Source organism: Phyllobates terribilis, unplaced genomic scaffold (assembly GCF_046119375.1).
Source record: "Phyllobates terribilis strain yellow unplaced genomic scaffold, ASM4611937v1 Scaffold_1__5_contigs__length_1240528914, whole genome shotgun sequence".
Lineage (NCBI taxonomy): Eukaryota > Metazoa > Chordata > Amphibia > Anura > Dendrobatidae > Phyllobates > Phyllobates terribilis.
The window spans coordinates 176167775-176195636 of NW_027362761.1; the positions used below are offsets into that span (position 1 = coordinate 176167775).

General features: G+C 42.1%; 1 protein-coding gene across 2 annotated transcripts in view; it reads left to right on the forward strand.

The window, feature by feature from the left end:
• Positions 1–26362, forward strand: part of SMC5 (structural maintenance of chromosomes 5) — a 140726-nt gene extending 114364 nt beyond the window's left edge. For both annotated transcript variants that reach the window (XM_073670264.1, XM_073670274.1), the window contains 6 exons: positions 11253–11348; positions 11702–11806; positions 15712–15831; positions 16780–16959; positions 17045–17140; positions 25398–26362. In XM_073670264.1, coding sequence (XP_073526365.1) covers positions 11253–11348; positions 11702–11806; positions 15712–15831; positions 16780–16959; positions 17045–17140; positions 25398–25541 — 741 coding nt within the window. In that variant the 3' untranslated portion in view covers positions 25542–26362. The remainder of the gene's footprint in view (positions 1–11252; positions 11349–11701; positions 11807–15711; positions 15832–16779; positions 16960–17044; positions 17141–25397) is intronic.
• The last annotated feature ends 1500 nt before the right edge of the window (positions 26363–27862 follow it).

The following is a 27862-nucleotide window of genomic DNA, read 5'->3' on the forward strand; positions in this document are numbered from 1 at the left end:
CAATTCCGTTGGGTAACGTTTGGATTGACACAGTTGCATATGGAAGTCCTTCATCGTTTCGTCTGCAAAACAAAGTATTTGGCTTTTTTTCCTTTATGCTCAGGTTTGGTATTTATTGGACTGCGAAAAGGAAGCCAACACTGACTAAGTTGTCTCAAAACACTTACTCCTTTGGCTCCATCCAGATGGAGCAGATGTTGTACACCACAAATCCACATCAAAATCCATTCTTTGCATGCAAATTTTGCTGTGGATTTAGCACGGATTTACCTTTTTGTGTGTAATTTTTTTTTATGCAAATTGGGCGCAAGCTTCTGAAATACCCATCCAGATGTGATGTATTGTAAATTGTCATTGATTTTTGGTGTGGAATTCGCATTGAAAATCCATGTGATCTAAAAATAAATAAAATATTGTATATGTGGATGTACAGAACCTCCACACTGGTAATAATCTGCATAATTAGGTAAATGTGTAGATGTTCCCCTTTCTAAAGCTTGAACCCCTAATTCAGCTTCTCAGTGCTGCTCTCCAGGAATAGACTGGTGCATACAAACAGAATATCATACATAGATTTGTGAAACACCAGAAAACTGATAGTGAAGTCAGTAGGACCATACATGATAAAATCTTTATTTTTTATACATTTAAAGAAGTTGTACAGTACTTTATATTACCCCCCCAATGTTTTCCCCCAGGGCCCCTAAGACTTTTTGTAAATACCTTCCATTGCAGATACTGCCTGTGGGCGGCACTATCGGTGGCCTCTCACAGGCATCACGTGACCCCCTTACTGGCGTCATGACAAGTGAGGCGTGACTTAGCGCTGGGGTCCCCGTGGTGGCTGCTGGGTTGTGGGCGGGGTTACCCCGCGCATCACACCCAGCATCCACTGCGCGCTCTCCCAATGAATGGGGAGAGGCAGAGTGCAGTGGATGCCGGGTGTGACGCGGGGGGGGGGTAACCCCGCCCACAACCCAGCAGCCACCATGGAACCAGAAAGAAAAAGACCCCTGGCTGCTGCCAGCACTTGTCGTGACATCAGCGGATGTCCGAGCCGGCTGCAGCCGGGGGTCACGTGATGCCTGTGAGCGGCCAGTGATAGCGCCGCCCACAGGCATTATCTGCAACGGAAGGTATTTACAAAAAGGCTTAGGGGCCCCGGGGGGGGATACACTGGGAGGGGGGAGGGGGTAATCTAAAGTGGAGGACACACAAAAACAAAAAGGGTGCATATCACAGGTATTTATACCACGTTCACCGTAGTAAACACGCATCCAAAGTAATTATAAATGGTAATTAAGCATGTGCATATCCTGGGTTGTCAATACAAACTTAGTTAGCAGCAAGAGCTCCCGTGCGGTGCTCCCACCCTGGCACGCGTTTCATTGATGCCTTCATCAGGGGTGAGTTTACTGATTAGTCCTTTGGCATTTACATACAAGACGTATGCACTTATCTGTATTCATATACTTTTACAGCCCATTGTACCTGTGTGCATATAGACTCTTTTTATTCCTTGCGACTTTATTTCTATCATGCCTAGAGTATCATCTGCTAGTCTTTGTTTTTCCTAATTAGGTATGTAATGTTGTAGAAATGATACTTAACGATTGCCAACTTCACCAGATTCCAGCACCACTCTGGTCCTCTTCTGGACCATGTTACCTGAAAGTGCTCAGGTTTGTGCACTGGAGGTCATTCTGAGTCCCATACACTTGCACTGGGAAAGCAGCACTGCCCCACACAGTACACGCTGTTTTAGCCCACAAAGTTGAAGAGCGGTCACGTGAGCTACAAGAGGACTGGAGTTGTGCTCGAAACCGAGGAAGACGGCAATCAGTGTTTTAATTTACTTACCCTACATTAAATACAAAATTAGGAGGGATTGCAAATAAAAAACATTTGCTGAGACTTCTGTAAGTATCACAGCATCCTGGCAATGGTTCAAGTTACCTTGTCTATTTGAAATGTTTTCCTAATCTCTTCCTGCATTGCATAATTTGGTTTAATGTATGAAGGCCGGTAGTGGTGGCTTATGTGATAAATCTCTGGTTACCTTAGCATTCTGGTTTGTCAATGCAGTTGCCTCTCTAGACATTACTATACATGTAAATTACCTCCTCTAATTTATAAGGGGAAGAAACCTATGAATTTTATAAAAACTGCTGTAACTGTCTAAATCAAAAGGCACCCATCTCAGAGGTAAAATAGTATATTTGTTTACATCACTTAGAACTCAGGCACCAGTATCATTTGAGCCAGAGGTGTGAAGTGCCCCAGGAGTGGTGACCCTGGGATGCCTTAATTCACTGGGCGTGGGAAACCCATGAATTTTGGCACGTTTTGCACTGCACTTCATTTTTCTTATTAAGCACACACCCTTAATCTGGGCCTTCTGGCAAGGATAGGGGAGTTTTTAAATTCCTGGTGGAAGGTCTGACCAGCATTATGCTGTGGAAACTTTCAGTTAATTCTTTTTTTCACTGTTTTGTGTGTTCACTTTACACGTGCGTCCGTCACTTGGATTTGTTGGATGCAGTTCCCTTATGGGTTCCCTCTGATGGGCCCTAGGGGGGAAGGTGTGTGACCGTCAGGTTCCCCTGACCCCTGCCTCTCCTCTTTCGGGAGGGGAGTCAACAGTTGATGGCACCTAGCTCTCGTCTGGGTGGGAGCGAGACTGAGGCTCCCTTGGCTTTGGCTGAGCGAGACTACTTGTCCCTGTCCCTCGCTGTGGCCTTGTGGCTCAGAGGGACGGGGGGTGGTTTTGGGGACCCTTCTCTTGTTGGAGAGCGTTTTAAGAGACCAGCATCCAAATGCACTTTTTTGTGGCACCATTAGTAATTTTTTTAAGCGCCCTCGGTTGGAGAGCATGATCTCGGACTTTCAAAAAACCCCAAAAAAAAACAAAACCGTATCAGTAAATGGGTAACCTGAAAACAAGTACCTAACAAAAACCACTCTGATTCTGCCTTCAAGATCTGCATGTCTTACTACTGCATATGTAGACGTTGAAATGGATTTACTGTCAAATTCACCCCTGCTAAATTGTAATGGTTGATATCCGTGGAGAAAACCCACAACTGAAATTAGGATGCAACAGAATTAAAAATTCTGCCCCAAAGGTCATTTCTGTGCAGAAGAAGTCAGTAAAGTGGATCTGATTGTTCCACTTGCCCAGCACAGTAATTTGCTGCAGAATATGACAAAATAAAGCCGCAGATACATTTACTATGCACTCCCCAACTAATGTTGAATTTTTATGCAAGACTATATGGTTGCTTTATAAAACTCTTTATATTGCGCCTCGACATTAATCGATTGCTGTACCCCTGAATATTTCCCCTTTACAGCGTATCTGGCCTTTTGAACAAAACCTGTATTAAACATGGTCTTGGACCCCCTCCTAACTGCTTTTGGTGCACTTACTGGTCTAATATGTTCAGGATCTGTCACAATTCTCATGCCTTATAACTTGTCATCCACTATTTTTTTTAGTGAGGAGATCCTCTTTTATTAGCATTCTGCCAACATTATAGCTACTGAAGCTTCCTTTCCCCTATTTCTTTGCATGCTTTGCACCTGCCATTGCCATGAAACGTCCTATTGTAATGGTTGACAAAATGTCTACAACCATTTACGGGATTCATAAAAAAGCTGGGATTATGATAAAATAAATAAAAATAATCTTATTCATTTGCTCCAGTGGTCCCTGCCCGTCTTTCACTTGTCCTACCGTGTTGACGTGTCGACCATGCATTTAGGACAGCTAATCTTTGCCCTCAGCAGTGACTGTGGCATGATCAGCATGTGATTGCCAAGAATTGTAATTGATTATTGGCTGGTGTGCATGGACAGCATGTCGTCACTGCAGGATACGTAGAGGACAGTCAGGGACGGATGGAGTGAGAAATACTTTTTTAAACACAATCTGTCATGTTGACAACCAAAGCAGGAGGGGCTGATCAGATTTGTGCTGGAAAATACAGTATAACTGGTATTTTATTTATTGAAATCCCCGTGTTTGTATGTATACGAGTCCAGTGGGTGCTCCTATTCAGCGATTGACAGTCTTCCCTGTATGACACTGCATGCAGAGATAGCTGTCAGTCATGGAGTTGGCCAGGCTTTCAATGAATAAAATACTAACCTATTGATCATAATGCTCCAACAAACTTATAATCATTCTGCTCAGCTTCTCCTTCTCTATACCATGTTGTTCACAGATCGGACAGCATGTACAATGTGACAGGATCCCTATACGGCCAGATATCTGACTGAAGGATTGTGTATAGCCGATATGTGCATTATTGATTTCTTTGAAGAAACAGCTGGACATAAAGGGCCAAAATTCATCAACATGGTGCATGTGGTTCGTGAACTTTACACACAGTAAAAACTGGTCTTTTTGTCTATCTTTACAAAATTAGTAGGAAACAGGTTTTAAAAGAAAATCTTACATGGGCATATGTAACGGAGAAGAAACTTTAGAAATTGGCGTTGGGTCACTTAATGAGTCGAGGTCTCAACTCTAATGAGACCATTTGTCTAGAACTGACCGTTGTCAGTCTCGTACCTGAGGCCTCTTTCACACGTCTGGATGTTTCCTGTACTGGAAAAACAAGTACAGGAGATATCCATGTACGTGTGGCAACCGTGTGCCGCATCAGTATTACATGTACCGGCGCCTGGGAATCAGTGGCACAGTTAGCGCTGTTCCCGGGTGCTGAGTGGTGCCCTCATCATTGTCCCCTGCCGGCGCTGCGATCAGGACCAGCAGGGGACAATGTTGAGAGTAGTATTCTGCTCCCGCTGTGTCCAAAACCCGTAAAAATAAGAATAAAATGAAAAAAAATCCTTACACTCACCTGGCCAACGTGTCCCACACTGTAATCCATCTGACTGCACACGCTAAGGAGCAGAGGAGAATGACTCGCTCCATCAAGCAGGCCCCTGTCCTCCATTGAGCTCACTGAGTGACAGGACACCGCTCGGTGAGCTCAGCGCTGGTCAGGGGCCCGCTCGCTGGAGCGCGTCATTTTCCTCTGCTCCTCGGCGTGTGCTTTCAGATGGGTTACAGCGTGGGACACTTAGCAAAACCAAGGGACTACAGTGCACGATAATCCCATATTGTTGTCCCATTAAACTCACATCAAGGCTTTTTTTTTAGGTATACCCAAAGAAACTGACTTCTCGCCCACACATAAGGCGGAAATGCAGAAATTAAGAGTGCGACTCATGCTAATAGAGTATCAAAACAATGCAAAATAAATTAGATTCCAGTGGATTTTTATTTAAAAAACGAACCTATGGGGCGTTAAAAAACAAAAAAGAACAAATATTCTCCTATTAGGCCTCTGCCGCTCTTCTGAACTGCTGCCTGTGACACCATTAGTCTCCACACCTCCTCTTCTGGGGCGAATGTCACCTGCCATTACTATCACTGTACCCTTGATGTTTCTTCTGAGCCAGAAGGAACTGTTTATTTTGGCTTGGGCTGCACATCAAATCTTGTGTCGATCAGTGGCTAGAAGAGAATGTGAAGAGACCAGCAGGAAACGCGGGCAGCCATACACAAGAGCAGCGAGGGACCGGTAGGTGAATCTGTTTTTACTCTCTGGCCCCTATGGGCATATTTTTAATCTAAAATTATGTTATGTGTACTACCCCTTTTAACACCATTATGATGTACTTTATGCACATTACAAATGGACCTTTTTTGTGGGGGGGGGGGGCAGTGGGGAAATGAACCTGATCTTGTGTTCGTATGTAACTAATTTGACTTGACTTACATAGAAAGTGTGGTAGGCACTATAAGCTGCTTCCGCCTTCTTAGTGAAGTATATATTTTAGTAATCCATGTATTTTTTATTTTTTTTTACTGTTTGATAAATATTTTATTTCTTTTTAAATATTTATATAGCGCATTTTCTTGCCTTGTTTTCCAGAAGTCCACCATTGGGATTTTCAAAATAAGTGAAAGGCGAATGTTGTACAAATTTATATCGCTGTATAGGAAAGTATTAGGCTTAGAATTACATTAGGTTTGAAAGCAACACAAGCATACTGTATAAATATAAAACGGAAGCATAGAAAGTAAGCTTCACTAGACAAAGAATAAGTATTATTAATACTAAAAGCTCATATTCACTAAGGTTTTTAATTTGAAGCCTGCAATAATGTATACAACTGCAGCTACAAAAGCTTTGCTTAGCTGGTTATGGTTAATTGGTTGATATTACTCTGCGAATAATATTACACAAAGAGTTGTATGTTCCATCAGTTGTATTATTTGTACCCTGTAAGGTCGGTTTCACACGTCCTGATATTTCCAGTACTGGCAAAAACAGTACCAGAGATATCCATGTCCGTGTGCACCTGTGTGGCAACCATGTGCTGCATCAGGATCACATGAACCGGCGCCTGGGAATCAGCGGTACAGTTAGCACTGTTCCCAAGCACCAGTTGCTGAAAGATGCCCTCATCATTGTCCCCTACTTGCACTGCGATCAGCACCAGCCGGGGACTATGTTGAGAGTAGTAGTCTGCTCCCGCTGTCTCCAACTGTAAAAATAAGAGTAAAATAAAAAAAATCCTTATACTCACCTGTCCTAAGTGTCCCCCCGCTGTATTCCATCTGACTGCTCACACTGAAGAGCCGGGGAGAATAACTCGCTCCAGCGAGCGGTGTCCTGTCACTCACTGAGCGCAACTCCGGGGCCCACTCGCTGCAGCGAATCATCCTTCCCAGTTCCTTGGCATGAGCGGTCTCATGGATTACAACGGGGGACACTTAGGACAGGTGAATATAAGGATTTTTTTATTTTATTCTTATTTTTACAGTTGGAGACAGCGGAAGCAGATTGCTACTTTCAGCATTGTCCCTTCTGGTGATGGTCGCAGCGCAAGCAGGGGACAATGATGAGGGCAGCTTTCAGCACTAGGGCACTTGGGAACAACGCTAACTGTACCGCTGATTCCTAGGCGTCGGTACGTGTCACGCAGTTGATACACGGATGTCATCAGTGTGGGACGTTTTGTGGCCTGTGCAGTGGGTAAAAAACTGACATGTCAGTGTATTTTGTCCACGGACACACGGTTCAGTGGAAACACGCTGACATGTACACAGACCCATTCATTTGAATGAGTCTGCTTGTGTATGTGTCTCCGGTACGTGTGGAAACTGTCACCACACGTACCGGAGACACTGACGACTGAAAGAGCCCTAAGACATGGAATTATATGTTGCTACAAGTCTGTAAGGTTTTCAAAGGGCTTGTCCAAGACTTGTATATTGATGACCTATTGTAGCTAATCAATATTAGATAGTTGGGATTCCCGCTGTGGCCTAACAAACAGTGTACAGAGCCAGAACAGCATAGCTGGATACACTGTGCAATGATCCTGTTGAAGTGAAGGGGAGCTGAGCAGCAATACACAAGAAGGCCACTACAATGTGTACCCAGCTGTGCTGTCCCGGCTCTGTACACTATGTATGTTAGGCCACAGTGGCCTGCAATTTGCTCATCACTGGGAAAAGCTGGTTTTTAGACTCCCATTGTTCTAATATTAATGGTCAATCCTATAAATAGTTCTTGAAACCCCGATAACACTTTAAGGGACCCTTTTTTTATTCAATAGGCGTAGCACATTATCAGGATTTTTTAAATTCCTACAAATGAAGTTACCAGGAGAAATGTAGAGAGCTGGAAGAACTACTGTAGGAAATTTTGATAATTATTGTTAGTGTTTTTGTCAGAGCTGTGGAGTCTGTATAAAATGGACCGATTCCTAAAATATATAATAAATTGGGTACAGTAGTACAATGCAGGATGTGCTGTAAATGTTTTCATAAGAATTTGGGAAAGTTATGAAATGTCATATAAATGTCTGTTCTGTTCCTGATCTAAGGATCTGGGCTGTTAGTTGAGATGAATCTGTGCTGCACTTTATGTACACGCTCAGTAGTGAGGCAGTGAGATGAATCTGTGCTGCACTTTATGTACACGCTCAGTAGTGAGGCAGTGAGATGAATCTGTGCTGCACTTTATGTACATGCTCAGTAGTGAGATGAATCTGTGCTGCACTTTATGTGCACGCTCAGTAGTGAGGCAGTGAGATGAATCTGTGCTGCACTTTATGTACATGCTCAGTAGTGAGGCAGTGAGATGAATCTGTGCTGCACTTTATGTACACGCTCAGTAGTGAGGCAGTGAGATGAATCTGTGCTGCACTTTATGTACATGCTCAGTAGTGAGGCAGTGAGATGAATCTGTGCTGCACTTTATGTACATGCTCAGTAGTGAGGCAGTGAGATGAATCTGTGCTGCACTTTATGTACATGCTCAGTAGTGAGACAGTGAGATGAATCTGTGCTGCACTTTATGTACATGCTCAGCAGTGAGGCAGTGAGATGAATCTGTGCTGCACTTTATGTACACGCTCAGTAGTGAGACAGTGAGATGAATCTGTGCTGCACTTTATGTACACGCTCAGTAGTGAGGCAGTGAGATGAATCTGCTGCACTTTATGTACATGCTCAGTAGTGAGGCAGTGAGATGAATCTGTGCTGCACTTTATGTACATGCTCAGTAGTGAGGCAGTGAGATGAATCTGTGCTGCACTTTATGTACATGCTCAGCAGTGAGATGAATCTGCTGCACTTTATGTACACGCTCAGTAGTGAGGCAGTGAGATGACTGTGCTGCACTTTATGTACACGCTCAGTAGTGAGGCAGTGAGATGACTGTGCTGCACTTTATGTACATGCTCAGTAGTGAGGCAGTGAGATGAATCTGTGCTGCACTTTATGTACATGCTCAGTAGTGAGGCAGTGAGATGACTGTGCTGCACTTTATGTACATGCTCAGTAGTGAGGCAGTGAGATGAATCTGTGCTGCACTTTATGTACATGCTCAGTAGTGAGGAGTGCTGTGGAGTCTGAGTCAGGGAAATTAAGCAGTCTGAGTCAGAGGTTTGGCTTACCGACTCCACAGCCCTGATTTTGTTTTGCAGTTGATCTGTTAGTTCTGGACATTTTATATTTATATCACTCAAGATTGATGGTACAGATCGAGGGTAGGAATTCAATGTCGTGATATAATAGTGCCACCTTGAGAGTACCTGATCTCATCAGAATGGCTTTGTCTATGGAGATTATATTGCTTTATGTGCTCTTTATGAAATAGCGTGACCGATTTTTCTGTTCATTACAAAGCTGTCCAATTCCTGTAGAGTTGCTCCAGAGCACATCTCCTACCTTCCTCCTGAACTTGTTGCATTATTTTCAATATACTGTGTGCAATAAACAAGAGTTTAGAGGAGAAAAACTCACCGACAGCAAGCCTGTCACTTGTGAAACTTTTTACTATCCCATTAGGAATTCAAACCTACTGCACATTTCAGGGTTCATTGAGATAATTCAATGAAAGTAATGGAACCCCCTTGTCAAATTAGCTACAGATGGGTTAGAATTGTCTGAGGTCCTCATACAGCTGTTGGAGTTGTCCGGCCTCAGCACAATGGATTGTTGCAAAATAATAAAATCAGATACTCTTTTGCTACAACCCCATGGGTTCAGCACAAGCCGCTCCGGTGGTCTGCATTGGGGCAGTAAGCAATGACGTTCCATTCTTGGGTCCGCTGACTGTTAAGACTTCAGCGGTAAGGAGACCGAAAAATGGGACTTCATTGCTTCCTGTCCTGCTGAAGACTACCGGAGCAATCTGCACTGGATTCATGAAATTGGAGCGAATGAGTGTACCTGATTTAGTTATGCTGGTAGGTGAGTATCAATTATCTGTTTGTTTTTTTTGTTTTGTTTTCTTAAAGATCCAAGCTCCTGGGGAGCATTTCTTTTTACCTGGACAGCCCCTTTTAATATGTTCATTAAAGATGTTCCTAAACTCTGTTCTGCACCCCTTGCCTTTGTAACATTAGAGAGTATTGGTGATGACCTCTTTCTACCCCTAGACCCTACGCGGCAAACTCCGGCCCGTGGGACAAATGTGGCCCCCAGGGTGGTTATATTTGGCCCACGACACCAGAACCGCCCCCTATGTGGCGTCCATTATTTTATATATAGGACTATGTGGGCCCATTATTCTGTATGGAGGACTATGGGGGGGGGGCATTATTCTGTATGGCGGGCCTATTATTCTGTATGGGGGGCCTATTATTCTGTATGGAAGACTATGGGGGGCCCATTATTCTGTATGGAAGACTATGGGGGGCCCATTATTCTGTATGGAAGACTATGGGGGGCCCATTATTCTGTATGGAAGACTATGGGGGGCCCATTATTCTGTATGGAAGACTATGGGGGGCCCATTATACTGTATGGAGGACTATGGGGGGCCCATTATACTGTATGGAGGACTATGGGGGGCCCATTATACTGTATGGAGGACTATGGGGGGCCCATTATACTGTATGGAGGACTATGGGGGGCCCATTATACTGTATGGAGGACTATGGGGGGCCCATTATACTGTATGGAGGACTATGGGGGGCCCATTATACTGTATACTGGTTGGCCCTCGACTTTGTCCAAGCTTTTCATTTTGGCCCTCTGCGTGTTTGAGCTTGACAGCCCTGCCCTAGACAATGTTTGTACCGTTCTTTTAAATGTATTATGTTCTGTTCATTGATAAACCGTATGTAAAAAGAATTCCTCCTGGTAACTATAACCTTCTTATTGTCTGTTGGTGTTTAACAATTTGTATGGAAATCCACTTTGGAAAGTTCTTTAAAATATGGATGTTATTCAAAGACTTCCTTTTCTTTCTAAAACACACTTCACTTCAACTAAACAGAAAGAAAACTTCCTAGATATTTGTAATGCACATGTCTGCCATTCTGAAACACGAAGCCACAGCGGGAGATGTTAATATTTTACCATGTCAATATGTGCGCAGGACATGCAACCAAACAACGCCTTGCGTTACGTACTTCCATTGCTATTTAAATAGAAATAGTCCTAAATGAGAAAGATTAATCGTGCAGGAGCCGTGCTTGTTCCACAGCTGTGAATTTTAATGTCCACTGCATTCATTTACCGTACGCCTTCAGAGAGCGTTGTATTTTCTCTCAATAGAAGCTGGCGGCATGTGTTTGAATGTACTTATTTCTTCAGTTTGTGTGGAACATAGTGTCACGTTGTTCTCTGTACTTGTGATATTATCTTTTATGCTTGCCAATGTAGTGATGATTTTCTGCTCATCTTAAAGTATGTTTCCTTTTATTGCTTTTAGGCTTTCCAGGCCCTTCCGGATACCTTAGAGGAAATAGATGCTGTGCTAAATGAGGAACGGTCCCGAGCCTCCTGCTTCACAAGCTTAAGTTCTTCAGTATGTTGTCTACTTTTTCTGATAGTACTTACCCTCCCACGCTGTATTAACGCTGAGTAATAATAAGCTAGGCAGCAGGAACAATATGTTGGAAATGGCAGAATTTGAATCTATTAGAATTTTAAGTAGAGTCTTTAAGAAAGAACAGAACATACTGTTCCCCTGCACCAAAAGAAATGCTGTGCTCAACCTGGCAACTGTCATTTGTATGTGTCATTTCATCTTGCAGTTGTTTCTAAAGGCAAACCAGAAAATAAGAGTAAGCAATGTATTTAGAGGTCTTCATTTTTTGTCTTTTTTTGTGGTGATTTTGTCTGAATTAAGTTGTTTGTTTTTTTTATTTGCATCGTCAGGTTGTAGAGGAATACAGCAAGCGAACAAGAGAGATAGAAGCCATTACAGAGGAACTTCACAGGAAGAAAACTGAGTTGGATAGTTTTAGGCATAACATATTACAGGTATTTTAAAATGTTCTCGCCATTAACCATTTAAGAAATGTAAGGAAAACTAGGTATGCATGGGGCAGGCTAAGCTGTCAGATTTTCCAAATTTTTTATTTTCACAACGGTAAGAGGAGAAAATGGACCACAAAAACTTTTGCGCAATTTCTCCTGAGTACGCCGATACCCCATATGTGGGGAAAATACTGTGTTTGGGCATATAGCAGAGTTCAGAAAGGAAGGAGCACTGTGTGAGCTTTTTGAACGCAAAATTGGCTGGAATTGAAAGCAGGCGCCATGTCGCGTTTGGAGAGCCCCTGATGCTCCTAAATAGTGGAAACCCCCCACAAGTGACCCCTTTTTGGAAACTAGACCCCTCAAGGATTTTACCAAGGGGTATAGTGAACATTTTGAACCCAAAGGTACGACACAGAATTTGATAACATTAGGTAATCATATTGGATAAGTTGTCATTCGTCTTGAGCGCAAGTGCTTGCTACTTGATTTTGCATCGGGTACTCAGGTATGCAACATGTATCGTGCGTGCTTGAGTGACATGCTCTAACCCTAGCACAAACCATAACTCTAGAGTTTATTTTTTACGCCTTTCCTCGTGCGGTAGAAGTGAGTAGACAAATTTATTCTTCGGGTCGGTGTGATTACAGCGATGCCAGATTCAAATTGGGTTTTTATGATTGACAGCTGTCACACACTAAAGCACCCTTTTTTTTTGCAAAGACTAGTTTTTGCATCGCCATATTTTGAAAGCTATCATTTTTACATATTTTGGCCAAAATAGAGTCATGTGACGACTTGTTTTTTGCGGGACGAGTTGACGTTTTTATTTGTGTCATTTTCAGGCACGTGACATTTTTTGATCGCTTTCTATTCCGATTTTTGGAAGGCAGGATAAACAAAAACCAACAATTCAGGAATTGTTTCTTGGTTTTTTTTTATGCCGTTCTGCGTGTGTTAAGATTGATAAGGCAGCTTTATTCTTCGGGTCAGTACGTTTACAGCAGTACCACATTTATATTGTTTTTTTATTTTTCGCCGCTTTTACACAATAAAAGCTATTTTATAGAAAAAAAAAAATTTTGCATCGCTTTATTCTGAGAGCTATAACTTTTTTATTTTTCGGCTGATGGAGCTGTATGGCGGCTTGATTTTTGCGGGACTAGATTACGTTTTCAGCGGTACCATTTTTATTTACATTAGTCTTTTTGATCGTGTTTTGTTCCATTTTTTGTTGGGCGGTATGATGATAAAGCATTGTTTATTTATTTATTTTTTTACCATGTTCACTAAAGGGATTAACTAGTGGGACAGTTTTATAGGTCAGGTCGTTCCGGACACGGTGATACCAAATATGTGTACTTTTATTGTTTTGGTTTTCTTGTTTGTTTTTTTTTTCAGAATAATATTTATTCATGGGTACAATATATTTTATTTTTTGGGGATTATTTTTTTCATTTTTTTTTTTCACTTTCTTACACTAGTTTAACTTTTACACTTTGTCCCACTATGAGACTTTCATATTTTTCATCCAGGTCGCTTGCACAGCATAGAAATGCTATGCAGGCTGCTGCCCTGCACACACAAGTTAGTTAGACCGAGCACTGAGCACAGTCTACCTAAATTCCTGCTGTCTGGTGACCCAGATGTTGTCATGACGACATTGGGTCACCATGACAACCACCGGGACCCGGCACAGACAGCGTGGGACACCGGAGAGGAGGTAAGTATCGGCGCTTACCTCCCCTTGCCACCGGAATGCTGCGATCGACTTTGATCGCAGCATTTTGGGGGTTAATGTGTCTGGAGCGGTGCGGGACCGCTCCTGGCACACAGTACCGGGTGTCAGCTGTGACAATTAGCTGACACCTGGCGGCGATCGCCCTGCACCACTTGTGAGCGGGCGCGATCGCATTCTGCGTAATAGTATGTCCCTGGCCCAATAGGCCTAGGGCACAAGGACGTACTATTACCACAAATGTCAGAAAGGGGTTAAAGGGGTTTTCCCAGAAACAAAAGTTAATTTTAATCAATTGATCTTGGAATAATAATAATTTGCACAATTGGATGTGTTTAAATAAAATGTTCTTGTGCTGAGATAATAAATGTGCCCCTGCTGTGTACTGTGTAATGGCCGTGTCTGACCGTACAGGAACATGGTCTGATTATACCACATCTCCTGGGCAGGGGGGGAAGCAAAAGACTATACTCATATTACAGCAGGAGATCACAGCTAATTCTTTCTTTGAAGTAAAACATTGTTTAAAAACAGGCAGTGAAAGGTTTTACCTTACAAAAAGAATCAGCTGTGATCCCGTGCTGTAATGTCTGTATACTCTTTTCCTTCCTCCCCTGCCCAGGAGCTGTGATATCAGACCATGTTCCTGTACGGTCAGACACAGCCATTACACAGTACACAGCAGGGGCACATTTATAAGATTATCTCAGCACAGGAACATTTTTTTTTTAACACATCCAATTATGGTACCTATTATTATTCCAAGATCTATTGATTAAAATTAACTTTTGTTCGTGAGACAAACCTTTAATGCTATTCAATGCAGTTGTTCTGTTTTTTACCAAGATCAAAACAATAAGGTTTACGCTACACTCGCTGATCAGTAAACCTTTACTGGTCGACTGTTGTTTAAATGCCTGTTTACACAGGAAGACCAAAGTAAGTGATGCACACTGAGCGATCTTAAATAAATCACTCAGTGCACATAGGCTGCCATAGTTCTCAGCAGCTCGGGTCCTGTTTACACAGAACGATGCGCTGCCAAGAGCGATGATTTTTTCTGTGCTGCGCAACACATCATTTCACCTAATGAACTAGCATTTTGCTTGTTTATCTGGTGATTGTCGGCTTGTATACAATGCAAAATTGTGAAATGAACGTTTTTAAGATCACTCGTTCACGAATATCTTTCAGTGTACATGCAGCTTTAGGGCTGGATCAATCACAGCATGTGGTATCTGTTATTTGACTGGAAAAAATAGTACAGTATGCTGCGCAATTCTTCCCAGTTAATATGATTGAACCTGTGATGTTGTGACTGCAATAAAAAGGTATGGAATAGGGTAGAAGGCTGTGCTATCCCACCCAACAATATCCTGTAATAGAAAGACTTACTGTATGTGTTTAACAGAGCCAGTCTCTCACTCTGCGCATCATATTCCGATTACAGATGGGGTAGATACTTTCTCTTAAAGGTAGGTGCACACTTATTTTGCATGTAGAAGACAAAACTTTAGCTCCACCAGCTGCCTATAACATTGGGATGGAGACTTTTGATGGACCAGATGCTCAGCAATATGCAGGTATACTTTATGATGCTAAAGCTGAAGAAGTTGAATGTAAAGTTTTATTTGGTTGTCAAATTAGAATTAAAGAGGTTTTCTACTTTCAGAAAAGTGGACCCAAATGTTGCCTGCCTGTAAAATAACAGAATCTGATAGTACCCATCCTTCCTGGGTCCATCGCTGGCTCTCAGCTGCTGCTCCAGTGTCTGTGTTTTGGTTGCAGCGGTGACATTGTGTCGACACAGCTCACATCACTGCTGCAGCCAATCACTCAGCTTCTCAGCCAAGGCAGATGACACGAGCCGCTGCGCTGAGTGAGTGGTTGCATCGGTGATTTGAGCTGTTGATTTGATGTCACCGCTACAACCAAAACACTCACACTAGAGCAGCGGCTGAGAGACAGTGCTGGGCCCAGGAAGGGGAGTAATATCTGATTGTTATTTTAAATGACTGGCACCATTTGGGGTTCACTTTTCTAAAATTGGAAAACCCCTTTAATACCTTAACATGGAGGAAAAAATAGGAAATTATACTGTGCAATGGTACAAAACCACATATTTTCATAAAGTTTGTACTCTATAACACTTTGACTAAATTTTTTCTAGGTTAAAGAACACTGGCTTATTCCTTTGAAACAGTTGGTTGAAAAAATCAATAAGGAGTTCAGCAGTTTCTTCAGGTCCATGCAGTGTGTCGGTGAAGTTGATCTACATGCCGAAAATGAGGTAAGTTACTGGCGAGGTAAAGTTGATATTGATATGGGGCCTTGGCAAACGCAGTAGAGTTAGAAAACAATGTCTACATTTCGAGCATACAGGGAGTGTTATGGCATCAGTGTTTTCATCAGTATACTGCAATAAAGCAGGCCACTGTCACACTATTGGAGTCATATTCCAATTCCAGATAAGGTAGATAAATTCCCCTTAAGGGAGGTGCACATGTATTTTGCATGAGGATTATAACATGTCACAGCCAAGTCTGTGCTATTCATGAGCATTAGGCTAACTCTGCCCTCCTGCTGCTGATTGACCGCTTTCTCCGTGTTATTGCACATAGAAAGAAAGCGGTCAATCAGCAGCAGGAGGGCAGCGTTGGCCCTGTGCAGAAGAGCTGCGGGCTGACTGTGCCATAGCCACGCCATGAATAACACTGTTCTGCACGGCACCTGACACTATCACAAGCTGCGTGCTGTTCTCAGAGGGCAGCATGGAGGAGCTGACAGATTCCTTTTAATGAAGAGTTATGAAAATTAGGAGTCGTCGTCCTTCTAAGCAGGGGTGAATCTGGTCATCAGCAGAGTGCAGGCGTCTACATCCTGTGAATGGAGAGCATAATACGGGGCTGTCGGTTACAATACATTACAACATTTCAGTTCTTTCCTGGAGCTATAATTATATATTCAGACATGGCGCTGTGATTCACAACTGCTTTAACAACATGTCATTGAATAGATATGTATAGTTATAGTGCATTGTGTAACTGCTGGGGAAAACGGACATTAGGGTTTGGGATTTTGTTTGTTTGATTTTGAATATACAGCAGTAAGATTGTTGAGCAAAGATCATTGTATTTTCTTTTTCTGTGCTTTGCACAAAAATGTAAAAGGTGAGGGTCCGCATTCAGTAAAAATATTGTATAGCTAATCCGATATCACCATTATCTTTACTTTGCAGGAAGACTATGACAAGTATGGTATAAGAATCCGTGTGAAGTTTCGAAGCAGCACACAACTTCACGAGCTGACCCCACATCATCAAAGTGGAGGCGAGCGGAGCGTTTCCACCATGCTCTATTTAATGGCTCTTCAAGAACTCAACAGGTGCCCCTTCCGAGTGGTGGATGAAATCAATCAGGTAATAGAATAAGACATTTTCCAAAAGATTTCCGTCATTTTACCCTGTGCACTTTACTGATATTCTGTTTAATATTGCTTTTAAGGGCATGGATCCTGTGAATGAAAGGAGGGTATTTGATATGGTAGTGAAGACAGCATGCAAAGAAAGCACTTCTCAGTATTTTTTTATTACACCAAAGGTAATTTTTATAACAAATGTTCTTTTCTTTTTTTGTTCCTCATCATCTTAAAAAAACAGGCTGCATTAAATATATTTAAAGTGTACTGTATTTTAGACCTGCACGTTAAATATGGATACTTAGAGGGCTTGTCTCATCATGTTAAGTGGATAAAATTGCAAATAGGAACTTTGCTATTTCTTTCTTATAAAAATTCTCTGTTCTCGACAACTGAGGGATTTTTAATTTTGTTTACTACTCATTGCCAAGGTTACCAGCCACCTCTGCAGTCTATCAGTGGTGGTAGGTTTCCTAGTCAAGGAGTACAGCTCTTACCAGCTTTTGCTACAGAGCTTGTAAGCGCTGCTCTAAAGCTGATTGGATGGTTGGATCTGCCAGCTTCAGTGCCCTTACACTTCTCTGATGCTACAGACGCAAAATTGCCCTTTCTGCTAGCATTGGTGAGTGCAGACTACGAGCCAATAAGCTGATGATGCCACCATCTAAATTATCAATCAGGAGCGCATTGCCCATCATCTGCAGAAAGACGGGAAACTAAAGAGTGGGTGCTGACAGCAGTTTTGGCCTCACCTGAACTGAACGATTGTCCAGCGCAGTATGAGAGCCCAGTCTACTGGCAGTGCTCCTCCAAACAGAATGTCCTAGAATGCCCTCAGCAGCAATCGGACAGAAGGATGCCACTGCCGCACTGTCCTGTTGTCCACTCCTACACCTCTAGATGGTCTGATTGAACAAGCTGACTATATGACTTTAGGGGTATTCATGTCACGTGTGCTCTAGATTATATTACACTAATGAAGAAAAAACAATCTTAAAAGTTAAGCCATCTAGTACTTTTGACTTTACACCTTCATTACTAAGCCTATTGGGCAGAATTTTTTTCTATTGTGCCATCTCATTTAGAAAACCAGTTCTTCTTCTTAACTTCTTAGTGCCCACCAATATATATATATTTTAGATGGCTAAAAGAGCATTGGGGCTTCCTCTAAAGCCTCATTGGCACATGGAGATTGTTATTGTGTGGTTCTGATGGTTGCTGTGGCAATCCAGGACCAAGTAATAGCTCTAGGGTCCGCCGGCTATAGTGGCCTGTTCAGATGTTAGCAACATTTTAGTGGTAAAAATAAAACTTTTCAATTATGTCATTTCACTTTACATTTATTCCTGAAAAGCACCTGAAGGGATAATAAGCTACCTGAGAGTAGCTTTGAATATGTTGAGGGGTGCGGTTTTTAAAATGGTATCACTTTTCGGGGTTATCCCATATATATCATATTTTTCGGACTATAAGACGCACCCCAAATTTTGGGATGGAAAATAAGAAAAAATATTTTTTTGTAAGATGGGGGATCCGTCTTTTAGTCCAAATAGGTCTCTTACTTGGGGGGCAGTGGAGCGGGGGTCACAGTAGGCAGGGTCCCTGAGGAAGCCGGTAGAGGGCCCTGGGTGGGAGAAGGCGGTGCCCCAGCAGGGGGTTGCGGTGGTGGTGGAGCGGCATAGCAGGAAGCAGGGTCCCTCCCTCAGGAACCCGGCAGCAGGAGTGGTGAGATGCTGTGGGCCCGGTGTCTGCAGTGAAGCAGAGCACAGTGCACTGGTTTTCCGACGGCCATCTTCCAAAAGCCATGGTCTACAGAAAAATGGCCACCTGAGCCGGCGCATGCGCTGTATGGTATCTCGGCGGCCATTTCCTTGAGGCCTATGGCTTCAGAAAGATGGCCGCCGGAGGCGGCGCATGCGCAGTTGAGATCTCGGCTGGGTCGAGATCCCAGTCTGTGCATGCGGCCGCCGGGAAAGCTCTGCCTGACCACCGATATTGGGCCCACAGCATCGCCCAGTTTCTGCAGCCGCCGGCTTCCGGACAAATGGACCCTGCTTCCTTGCGATCCCGCTCCACCACCACCGCAATTCTCTGATAAGCCTGTATTCGGACCATGAGACACAACCCCTATTTTCCTCCCAAATGTGGGGGAAAAAAAGTGCGTCTTATGGTCTGAAAAATACGGTAAGTTCCTTTAAACTCACTTGAAAACTGAAGACGTTCCTAAAAAAAAATATATATATAAAAATGTTTAATCTTTCTAACATCCTAACAAAATAAAATGACATTTTATAAATGGTGCTGATGTAAGGAAAACATATGGAAAATGTTAGTTATTAACTATTTTGTGTGGTATAACAATCTGGATTAAAGGTATAAACATTCAAATGTCTGATAGTTTTATAAATACCAACCTACATTTACCGCTAACCTAAAGTATAATTTGTCACGTTAAAAAAAATCTCAGAATCACTCGGATATGTTGAAGCATTCCAGAGTTAATACCATATAAAGTGACTCCTTTTGGAGTAAATATAACTTATTGCTTAACTTTTATTGGGGATGAGTAGAAAAATAATTGTGATTCTGACATTTGTTTTTGCTTTTTAAGTTTACAACTTTTTACCTAGCAGCATAAAGTGTTACTTTTATTCTTCCGGGACAGTACGATTTAAAGGGAGTCTCTCAACAGAGAATGACTGTTCAAACTAAGTACAGGTGCTTGGTGCTTCATAGCATATTCCTTTATATACACCTTCCCTCTATAAAGCCAGAGCTGTCAATCAAAGAAGAGGGGAGGTGGAATATTGAGGGAAAACGAGCAGGTGGGAAGGTATATTTCAATGATTGGCCCCGCCAAAAAGCACCGAGCATAGACTTAGTTTGAAGAGTCATTCTGTGCTTTAAATGGAGACTGTCAGTGCACCTACCCACCTACTTGTTTTCTATCTATTTCCACCCCCCCCCCCTCTTCTTCTCCTCTTTGATTGACCGCTCTGGCTTCATAGAGCCAGAGAAGGGTGGAGATACAGTGGGGAAAATAAGTATTTGATACACTGCCGATTTTGCAAGTTTTTCCACCTACAAAGAGTGGAGAGGTCTGTAATTTTTATCGTAGGTACTCTTCAACTGTGCGAGACAGAATCTAAAAATAAAATCCAGAAAATCACATTGTATGATTTTTAAATAATTAAATTGCATTTTATTGCATGAAATAAGTATTTGATCACCTACCAACCAACAAGAGTTCTGGCTCTCACAAACATGTTAGTTTTTCTTTAAGAAGCCCTCCTACTCTGCCCTCATTACCTGTATTAATTGCACCTGTTTAAACTCGTTACCTGTATAAAAGACACCTGTCCACACAATCAATCACACTCCAACCTCTCCACCATGGCCAGAACCAAAGGTCTGTCTAAGGACACCAGGGACAGAATTGTAGACCTGCACCAGTCTGGGATGGGCTACAGGACAATAAGCAAGCAGCTTGGTGAGAAGGCAACTTTTGGCACAATTATTAGAAAATGGAAAAAATACAAGATGACTGTCAATCTTCCTCGGTCTGGGACTTCATGCAGGATTTCGCCTCGTGGGGTAAGTATGATTCTGAGAAAGTTCAGGAATCAGCCCAGAACTGCACGGGAGGCTCTGGTCAATGACCTGAAGAGAGCTGGAACCACAGTCTCAAACATTACCGTTATTAACACAGTACGCAGTGATGGATTAAAATCCTGCAGGGCATGCAAGGTCCACCTGCTCACGCCAGCACATGTCCTGGCCCGTTTGAAGTTCGCCGATGATCCAGAGGAGGCATGGGAGAAGGTATTGTGGTCAGATGAGACCAAAATAGAACACTCGCTGTGTTTGGAGGAAGAAGGATGAGTACAACTCCAAGAACACCGTGCCAACCGTGAAGCATGGTTGTGGAAACCTCATACTCTGGGGGTGCTTTTCTGCAAAGGGGACAGGACGACTGCACCTTATTGAAGGGAGGGTGGATGGGGTCATGTATCCCTAGATTTTGGCCAACAACCTCCTTCCCTCAGTTAAGAGCATTGAAGATGGGTCGTGGCTGGGTCTTCCAGCATGACAATGACCCGAAACACACAGCCAGGGCAACTAAGGAGTGGCTCCGTAAGAAGCATTTCAAGGTCCTGGAGTGGCCTAGCCAGTCTTCAGACCTGAACCCAATAGAAAATCTTTGGAGGGAGCTGAAACTCAATGTTGTTCAGCGAAAACCCTGAAACCTGAAAGATCTGGAGAAGATGTGTATGGAGGAGTGGGCCAAAACCCCTGCTGCAGTGTGTACAAACCTGGTCAAGAACTACAGGAAATGTCTGACCTTTGTAATTGCAAAGAAAGGTTTCTGTACCAAATAGTAAGTTCTGTTTTTCTATTGTATCAAATACTTATTTCATGCAATAAAATGCAAATTAATTATGTAAAAATCATACAATTTGATTTTCTGAATTTTTTTTTTTTTAAGATTCTGCCTCTCACAGTTGGGCTATGTGCCCACGATGCAGAAATGAAGCAGAAAATTTCTGCAGCATTTCTGCATCTCCCTGGCAGAAAAAACGCATGCAGATTGTGCATGCGGTTTTCCTGCGGAATACATGCGGATTCACATACAGATTCACATGCATTTCCGCATGCAGATTGACAAGCGCTTTCCAGGCGATAGCATCACTTGGAAAGTGCTTGACAACTAGGTCACACTATATAAATCCATGCAAACAGAATGGATTTATATAGTGTGACCGTTAAACAATGTTAAAGTAAAGCTATACTCACCCCCGATGCCCCGGCGTGTGCTGCAGCGCTCCTTCCTGTCTGGTTCCCGGCTGCCGGCATATCGCGAGACACAGCGCTGAAGGGCCTGCGGTCACATGACTGTGACTTCACCGAAGGTCCTTCTGCGCTGCCGGCAAGTAGAGAGAAGCCGTCGGAAGGTGAATATACACTTTATTTGTTATTTTATTCTTTTTTTTACAGATACAATGGTACCCAGGTCTGGATGAGAGTCTCCTCTCCTCCAGAACTGGGTACCATCCGCACATAGAGACGCATATTATCCGCGTGTACAAATGTACAGACACGGATTCTATGCGTCTCAATGCAAGTCAATGGCGGCAGTTCCGCTGCGCTTCCGCAAAATTAATGAACATGCTGCGGATTTATGAGCGCTGCAGAAACGCTGCGGAAAAATCCGCAGCATGTGCATTGACATTGCGGAATGCCTTTGGGGACTGTGGGGTGCTTATTACCAAGCGTTTTTGATGCGTGAAAAACGCATCGTGGGCACGCAGCCTTGAAGTGTACCTGCAATAAAAATTACAGACCTCTCAATTCTTTGTAGGTGGGAAAACTTGCAAAGTCAACACTGTATCAAATATTTATTTACCCCACTGTAAATGGAAACCAATTACTTGGGTGGGTGCCCTTAAATATTTAGCCATGACAAGACTGCACTGAGCTCCTGCAGTTGGTTTGAGAAGTCATACTGTACTGACAAACTCCTTAGGTGATACCTAATATGTGTAGCTTTTTTTTTTTTTATTAAAGATTTACTACTTTTGCACAAAAATAACACATTTCCTTGTAAAAAAAAAAATATATATATATATATATATATATGTCTCTACATTCTAAAATCCATACATTACTTATTCCAGCGATGCAGCTATTTATAGGCTTATTGTTTTGTAGACTCCGTATTCAAAGCACTATTATCTGTCCATGTAAGGGCTCGTTCCCACTTGCGATGCAATCGGACGAGTGCAATCCGATAATATGCAATTATTTTCTCATGCCGATTTAGCATGAGAAGACAATTGCAGCATGCTGTGATTGCATCCCTGAATCGGATTGCATGCACCCATATAAGCCTGTGGATACGTGTGAAACATCGCACTGCACTCGGATATCACCCGAGTGCAGTGCAATATACGCCGGCAACAGAGGAGATGGAGAAATTACTTTCTCTGTCTCCTCCACACAGTAGCAAGGGCCCCGGGTAGTTTAGAAGGTGTGCTGCCCCCACACACCCACCCACCCACCTGCTGGGGGAGCGGTCTGGGGTCCCCCCTGCCTCTGCCTGCTGGGATATGTGCGCCACACACATAATGAGGGTAATCTGGCCATGGGACCCCCCCGAGTCTCAGGCCCCGGGCGGTAGCCCAGATTGACCTTATTATAATCCGCCTATGCCTCCACACCTGTGTTACGATTCTCTCATGCAAGAGAATCGGAGCACAGCGCACTGACACTCAACTCGCACTCGCAGCAGAGCAGGAGCCGAGTGTCATTAGCATATCGCATTCAATGCTCTCCCATCAGATGTGATACACTAGTGTGACCCCGGCCTAAAACTGATATTATATTCGGCCTTTGGCATGTAGCCTTTGCAGGTGTGGAGGCCTCTACTATGGCAACCTATCGGCAGTGACAACGGAAACCCCTTTACTCTGTAAAACTTCCCAATGCCAAGTTGCTATTGACTGTGGGATCTATAGTGTTAGGGCAGCAGTGCTGTCTGGCTGGGTCTTCCCTTTGGTTGCTGTAATATAGTACTACAGCCTTTACAGGGCTCAACATTGCCACCTAGTGGTGAAACACTTAAAGTTCAGCTGCTATTACAAAAATGGCACTTGAAACATTAACTGGACTGCTCAAAAAATCTAAATTGGATATGTGGTCCCCAAGTTGTCAATAAATCATAATAGATTATGGTTATCAACCAATGCTCTTTTCCTATAACTTTGCACAAATCTTTTTATATTTGCGCAGAAGTATAAATATTAAAAACTAACTTGACAAAAATGAAGCTACATGAAAAGAAAGCACCCTTACTTAAGAATACATTTCATAAAACATAAATGGCAACTTAAAATGTTAAGATGCACTGTCTGTATTTCTAATTTAAATCTGAGTGTTCTTAAAGAGGACCTTCCACCAAATTTTTAATGTTAAACTGGATACACAATGCTATAGGCGCTGCAGAGAATAAAACATGGGTTTTTTTTTCTTTGTTTCTTTATTATTATTATTATTTTGTCTCTCCATTGCAGAGATATTTGCAATAAAAAAATAACTAAGTGAAAAATAATTCAATGGGATGGTCCGAAACAGACATCGTTTTAATCCTAAATTTCTATCTATTTAATGTATTAATTAAATCACTTTTCTAATATAGTTTAATTTAAAGTTCTTATTGTTCCCGCTCTAATCTAACTGACTTTTTTTTTTTATTACCTACTTAGTTTGATAACATTTCATTTGAGAATCCTTAGTGTATGCTGACATACTCAAATGAGATGCCATTAGGGGGCCAAAGCTGTAGTCACTGCCACAGCCTATTTCCCCACCCTGAAACGAAGCATCCGTCCGTTTCAGGGGCTGGGCTAGTCCCTGCTCTACTAAGCATATGTTGGTTGTTAATTCTGATGTATGCTCAGTACGAGCTACCTTGTCAATGTGGGATATTCCTTTTCAATGCACAGTGACCGTGCACTACCTCGCCAGCTCTGATGAGACGTGAGGAGCTGTCAAGAGAGCTCACTCTTAGTGTGCATTGTAAGGAGAGAACAAGGTGAGCAGAGACCAGCTCTGTCCCTGAAAATTATGTTTGTTTTGGGGGCAGGACTGGTCTCTACTTTTCCTGCTCGCCGGGTTCACTCCTTACAATGCACACTGACAGTGTGCTCTCTTGACAGCTCTTCACTTCTCATCAGAGTCGATGAGGCAGTACACTGACACTGTGCATTGAAAGGAGAGAACCCATCAAGCAGGGAGAACAGACACCAGCCCTACCCCCAAAAGTGAAGTCTGTTTTGGGGGCAGGGCTGGTCTGTTTTTCCTGCTCACCGGGTTCATCCCTTACAATGCCCACCGACAGTGCAGCCTCTACCCCCTCATTTGAGTATCCCAGCATGCACTGGTGATTCTCAAATAAATTTTAATGAAACTGAAATTAGGTGTTTTAAAAAAAGCAGTTAGAGTAGAGAAGGAACAATAGGGACTGTTTAATTAAAGTGAAAAGTGATTAGATTATTACATTGAATAGATTGACGTTTAGAATTAAATCGGTTAGTTTCGGACCACACCTTTAAGTCAAAGTGGGCTTTACCAGAGAGATTTCTATGGGGGCATGTACGTCTTAAAAAATAGGATTCAAACAAACCCACTGCTGGGGGGGCATAGACTGTAATGACATGAAGAGTGTTCAAGTGAACCTCTGATGGTCTATAGAAACTGCATGTGAACAGGGCCTAAGAAGCTTTGCAACAAAAGGGAATTGTCCAAATTTCACACCACTTTTAATAAATACTGATACAATAGAAGTTCACTTTTCTTTTATTACCTATGTTCATAGATTTTAAAGGAAATATTACTAAAGTAGTATAATCCATATTCACTTTTTTTTTTTTTTATTTCCAGCTGCTCCAGAACTTAACATATGCTGACAAAATGACCATCTTGTTCGTCTATAATGGTCCTCACATGCTAGAGCCTATGAAATGGAATCTGAAAGCTTTTCATAGAAGACGCCGAAGAGTCGCTGCAGCCACTCAGTCACCTTAATCTATGTTGTCTAGCCACTGAAAAAAATAAATATATCAAAGAATGCTGGAAAATAATCCCTGGCACTCTCATTCTAACCCTTCTTGGGTCTCCTGCCACTTATGTATTCATTGGACATGTGACCGCTGAAGTGGTGGCTGATGCCTCACCTAGTGATTGGCTGCAGTGGTTACATGTCCGAATTGAATAGGTAGTACATAGGCAGGAACTGTACTTCTTGATTGGTTTACACACATGTGGCTAACCAGGGATTGGCTGCAGTAATTACGCCTGTCCAGGTCAAGTTTGAATGGGAGTGCCAGAGGATCAGTAAGGTAACTATTTCATTATTTTCACTTTTGTTCTTTGTACTTTAGTAGCTGGATAACCCTTTTAATAATTGAGTTGTACCTTTTAAAGTAAGTAGAGGGTCACTCCTGATTTCTGTTGCTCCTTTATCCCCAGCAGTTTCCGTTATCACTTGGCCGATTCTTAAAATGTCCTGCTGCCATGCTGCAGTATTTGACCCAGTCTTATGACAAGTGTGTCCTAACAAGCATGTATTATTCCTCATGGCATCTACAGAAGAATGGCAGTGTGCAATTTCCAAAATGAGCCAGCACAAGGTATTGGTAGAGGTAATTTTTTAGGGTCCCATATATCCTATGTTTATTAGAATATCGGTCTATAATATGTTTCTAGTAAAGAGTATCTGTTTTGTTTGTTCTTGTTGAAGTTGAAAATTAACTACTTGGTAAATAAAATAAAAAAAAACTTCTCGTTTACGAAGTTCTGAATATGTGTAATATGATTTATTTCAAATAAAAATACTTTGTTTCATATTTATTTTACTGGACTTTTCTGGGGTAATATCCAAAAGTCACAATTAAGTGTTTACATACATAAAACATTTTCATCAGAAATCTGATTTATAAGCTGGCGAAAATGTCTTTTTTTTGGTGAGTTTTTGATGCTGCACATTTTGGCTGTGCAAAAAACGCAGCGTCTTGCTGTTCTAGCAAAGTGGATGGGATATTTAGAAATTTCATGCCCACTGTGCTTTATTTCTAAGCAGCGTTAAACTGACCTGCGGTGCGTGTTTACAATCTGCAACATGAAAATTTCTCTTGTGAATACTTGAGTTTTATGCTTGGATTTTCCCCACAGAACTGCATTAGATGCGGAAAATCTACAGGGAAAAAATTGCGCAGGCACTCAAAAACACAATTTAAAAAATTAAAAGCAATCTAATTTACTAATAGGTGCAGAAATGCCGCAGAAAATCTGCAACATGGGAAGCTCACCAAACACTCATTGTGGGCACACAGCCTTAAGCAGCTTTGCAGGACGGGTTTTGTATTGCATATGGAAAGCTGGGATAGCGTGGAGGTGGGGGGTATCCCACCGCTGTATCGAGTCTTACATGCAATTCTCCATGGAACAAAATATTGCAAATTAGCACTCCTCCAGAAGTGTCTCCAGTAATACTTTATGCAGATATGTCCCCCCACGTTTCTTCAATTTGGTTAAAGACTCAAAACAAATCTGGTACAGAATCAGGACATGCTAGCAAAACCCTGGAGAGGCTGTGAATCACATTACAACATTGAGTGATTACACCCAGACTTCTCTTGGCACGAAGTATTGCAAAATCATGTAATTTTTTTTTTTTTAACCCCTTCTTGTCATGGCCATTTTTCATTTTCGTTTTTTCCTCCCCTTCTTCCCAGAGCCATAACTTTTTTATATCTCCGTCAATACGGCGATAAGAGGGCTTGTTATTTTGCTGGACAAGTTGTACTTTTGAATGGCACTATTCATTTTACAATATAGTGCACTGGAAAATGGGAACAAAATTCCAAATGTGATGAAATTGCAAAAAAAGGTATAATTCCACATTTTTTTTTTTATTTACTATGTTCACTATATGGTAAAACTGACCTGCCATTATAATTCCCGAGGTCAGTACGAGTACACAGATACCAAACCTGTATAGTTTATTTTTTATTTAAGTAGTGAAAAATACACTTTGAAATTTGTATGAAAATGTTTTTGTGTGTTTGTTGCCATTTTCCAAGACCCATAGCGGTTTCATTTTATGGGATTTGGGGCTGTGTGATTTGTATTTTTTATTCCCTGAGCTGAAATTTTTATTGATACCTTTTGGGGTAGATACAATGTTTTTATTGTCTCTGATTGCAATGTTGCGGCTGCCAAAAAAAAATGTAATTCTGGCATTTCTATTTATTTTTTCTCATTATGGTGTTTACCAATCTGATTTATATGTTGATAGATCAGACATTTTTTAACGCAGTGAAACCAAATACCGTATATACTCGAGT